The 2,114-nt window shown below is 68.7% G+C and overlaps 1 protein-coding gene across 4 annotated transcripts in view; it reads right to left on the minus strand.

The window, feature by feature from the left end:
• PHF23 (PHD finger protein 23) overlaps window positions 1-1,848 on the minus strand; it is a 4,306-nt gene extending 2,458 nt beyond the window's left edge. The window contains exons 1-2 of one of the 4 annotated variants that reach the window (XM_040629932.1): window positions 1,637-1,848; window positions 40-71 (exon numbers count right to left, since the gene is read on the minus strand). In XM_040629932.1, coding sequence (XP_040485866.1) covers window positions 40-71; window positions 1,637-1,670 — 66 coding nt within the window. In that variant the 5' untranslated portion in view covers window positions 1,671-1,848. Of the gene's footprint in view, window positions 1-39; window positions 72-629; window positions 757-1,636 lie in introns of those variants that run through there. The other 3 variants (XM_040629931.1, XM_040629930.1, XM_040629929.1) reach the window with 3 other exon arrangements.
• Between the last annotated feature and the right edge of the window lie 266 nt (window positions 1,849-2,114).

Consider the following 2,114-nt stretch of genomic DNA (forward strand, 5'->3'; position numbering starts at 1 on the left):
GGCAGCAATACTAGGCTGCAAAGGTAAGGGAAAGCTCACCTGAGTTTCTGGCTTCAGGGTCGGAGGTGGATCTGTGAAAGCAATAAAAGCTGAGTCAAGGCACCAGCAAAGAGTCTGTGCGAAACCCCACCTCTAAATCTCGGAGGTCCCAAGCGAACCCCCTCTTCCCTCAGGTCCCTCAGCCAGGCCAGCAGGTCCCCAGCTGTGCTAGACCCGCCCCTGCTCCCCCTTCCGCCCTGCGAGGGGCGGAGCCAGGGCGCGGCGCCCTCTCAGGCCTCGCTATAGCGCTCCCCTTCCCCCCACCGGAGGCCTGGCGCCCCGCCCCCCCAACTCACGGTTTCTCTAGACTCCAGTCTACTCGATCTCTTGGCGCCCCACCCCGCCATACCGCTCCCCGGACCGCGCTCGGGCGGCCGCCTGCCCCTGTCCTTCACACGCGCCCAGTGCCCCGAGTTCCTACCCGGCCGCGATCTACCGCCTGGGGCCCTCCGAGACCGCACACGCAGCCCGCCGGCCCCCAAGGTCCAGGATGACCACGCTGAACCGCTCCCCGCCCTCCGGCCCCTTCTGCTCGAGCACGAGGCCCGGCGCGCCCCTCACCCCCACCCTAAACACACACAGGCACACACATCCAACGCCACTTCGCGGCCGGGACAGACCAGAGAGCTCTAACCCGGACGCGGCCCCACCTGCCCCCCCCATACCGCGCTCCCCACAATTTCGCCGTCCCTCCGCCCCCATCCGGGGCTTTGGCCCCTCCCCGTCTCGAGCTCCTCGGGCTCCCCGCCGGGCCCCCGGGCCCAGTTCCGAGCCCTCCGGCCGCCGCCCCCCCCTCCGCCCCCGTACTCACCACCAAGTGACTAGGCTGCGGACCCCTAAACTCTAGCCCCCCCCCTCCCCCGGCTACTCTCTCCCTCTACGGCAACCCCCGCTGCTGCCGCCGCTGCCCCCTCACCCTCCGCAACTCCCAGGCTCTAGCCCTCGCCGACCAACAACCCCCCCCCGCAACTCGCCGGTCTCAACCCCCCACACCCCGCCCCACCACCCTTACAACTACCCGGCTCTCCTCGCTTCCCAGCTCTCTCTCCCCACAACTGCCCGCCCTGTACAGGTCTCTCTGCCGCAGACAATACCCAGACCCCCTCTTCTCCCCACAACTATCTGCCCACCCCTCCAACAATCACCGGGGTATCTCCGGCGGCAACTACCCGGAGCTCCACCGCCACAAACTCCCCCACCTCGGCGAACTACCCGGCTCTTCACTCAGTCCTCTTGTACATCCTCCCTCCTCAACAACTCTCCGGCTCCCACATTCCCCCAGCCTCCCAGCCTCAGGGCCCCAACGTGCTGGAGGCCCTTTCGGCCCCTAACCCCGGAGCTCGGGGCTCCAGCTCCCACTCCCCACCCCCCCCACACACACATTCACAGTGTCTCATCTCCAACTACCCCCAGCCCAGTCTCCCACTCCTCTTTCACCAAGGTCTCTCAACTCGTCGCTCTCCCACCTCCAGGGGCAGGCCCCCGACCCCCTCCCCGCGCTCCCCCGCTGGGCTCCGGGGCTCGACCTCCAAGTTTGCCAATTGATTCCTCGCCCGCCCCCCACCGGCTCAGCGCTCCGTGCCGGTCGAGAGCTCACCTTCGGGACTGGGCTCCGCCATGGCTTCCAGCATCGCCCCCTCCCCTCCTCCCGGTCCGGCGCCCCCCTCCCCTGAGCCGGGGATCCCGGTGCCGCCTCCGGTGCTCGGTGCTCCTACTGCCTCGCTCCACAGAGGTGTCTGCCTCGGCCCGGTTATGACTCGAGTCCGCTAGCCGCTACCGCCACCTCCCTCTACCCCTGCCTCCCGCACTCCCGGACCGGGCCCCCTCCCCCCGCGCCGCCGGCCGCCTGCTCCCTCCTCCTCCTCTCTCCTCCCTCCTCCCTCCCTCCTTCTCTCTGCCCCCTCCCTTCGCGGGCGCCGATGCGCAATGCATCAAGGGGCTTGTAGTCCGTCCGAGGGCAGCGGAAAAGAGACTGTATAGGCCTCCGGAACTTCAGTTCCCAGCAAGCCGAGGAAGAGCGCAGGCGCACTAAGCCGCTCCCCTCCCCCGGGGAGTGGCGGGGAGATGAGGAGCAG

The sequence above is a fragment of the Ursus maritimus genome, unplaced genomic scaffold (genome assembly GCF_017311325.1).
Source record: "Ursus maritimus isolate PB19 unplaced genomic scaffold, ASM1731132v1 scaffold_14, whole genome shotgun sequence".
In the NCBI taxonomy this organism is placed as follows: Eukaryota; Metazoa; Chordata; class Mammalia; order Carnivora; family Ursidae; genus Ursus; species Ursus maritimus.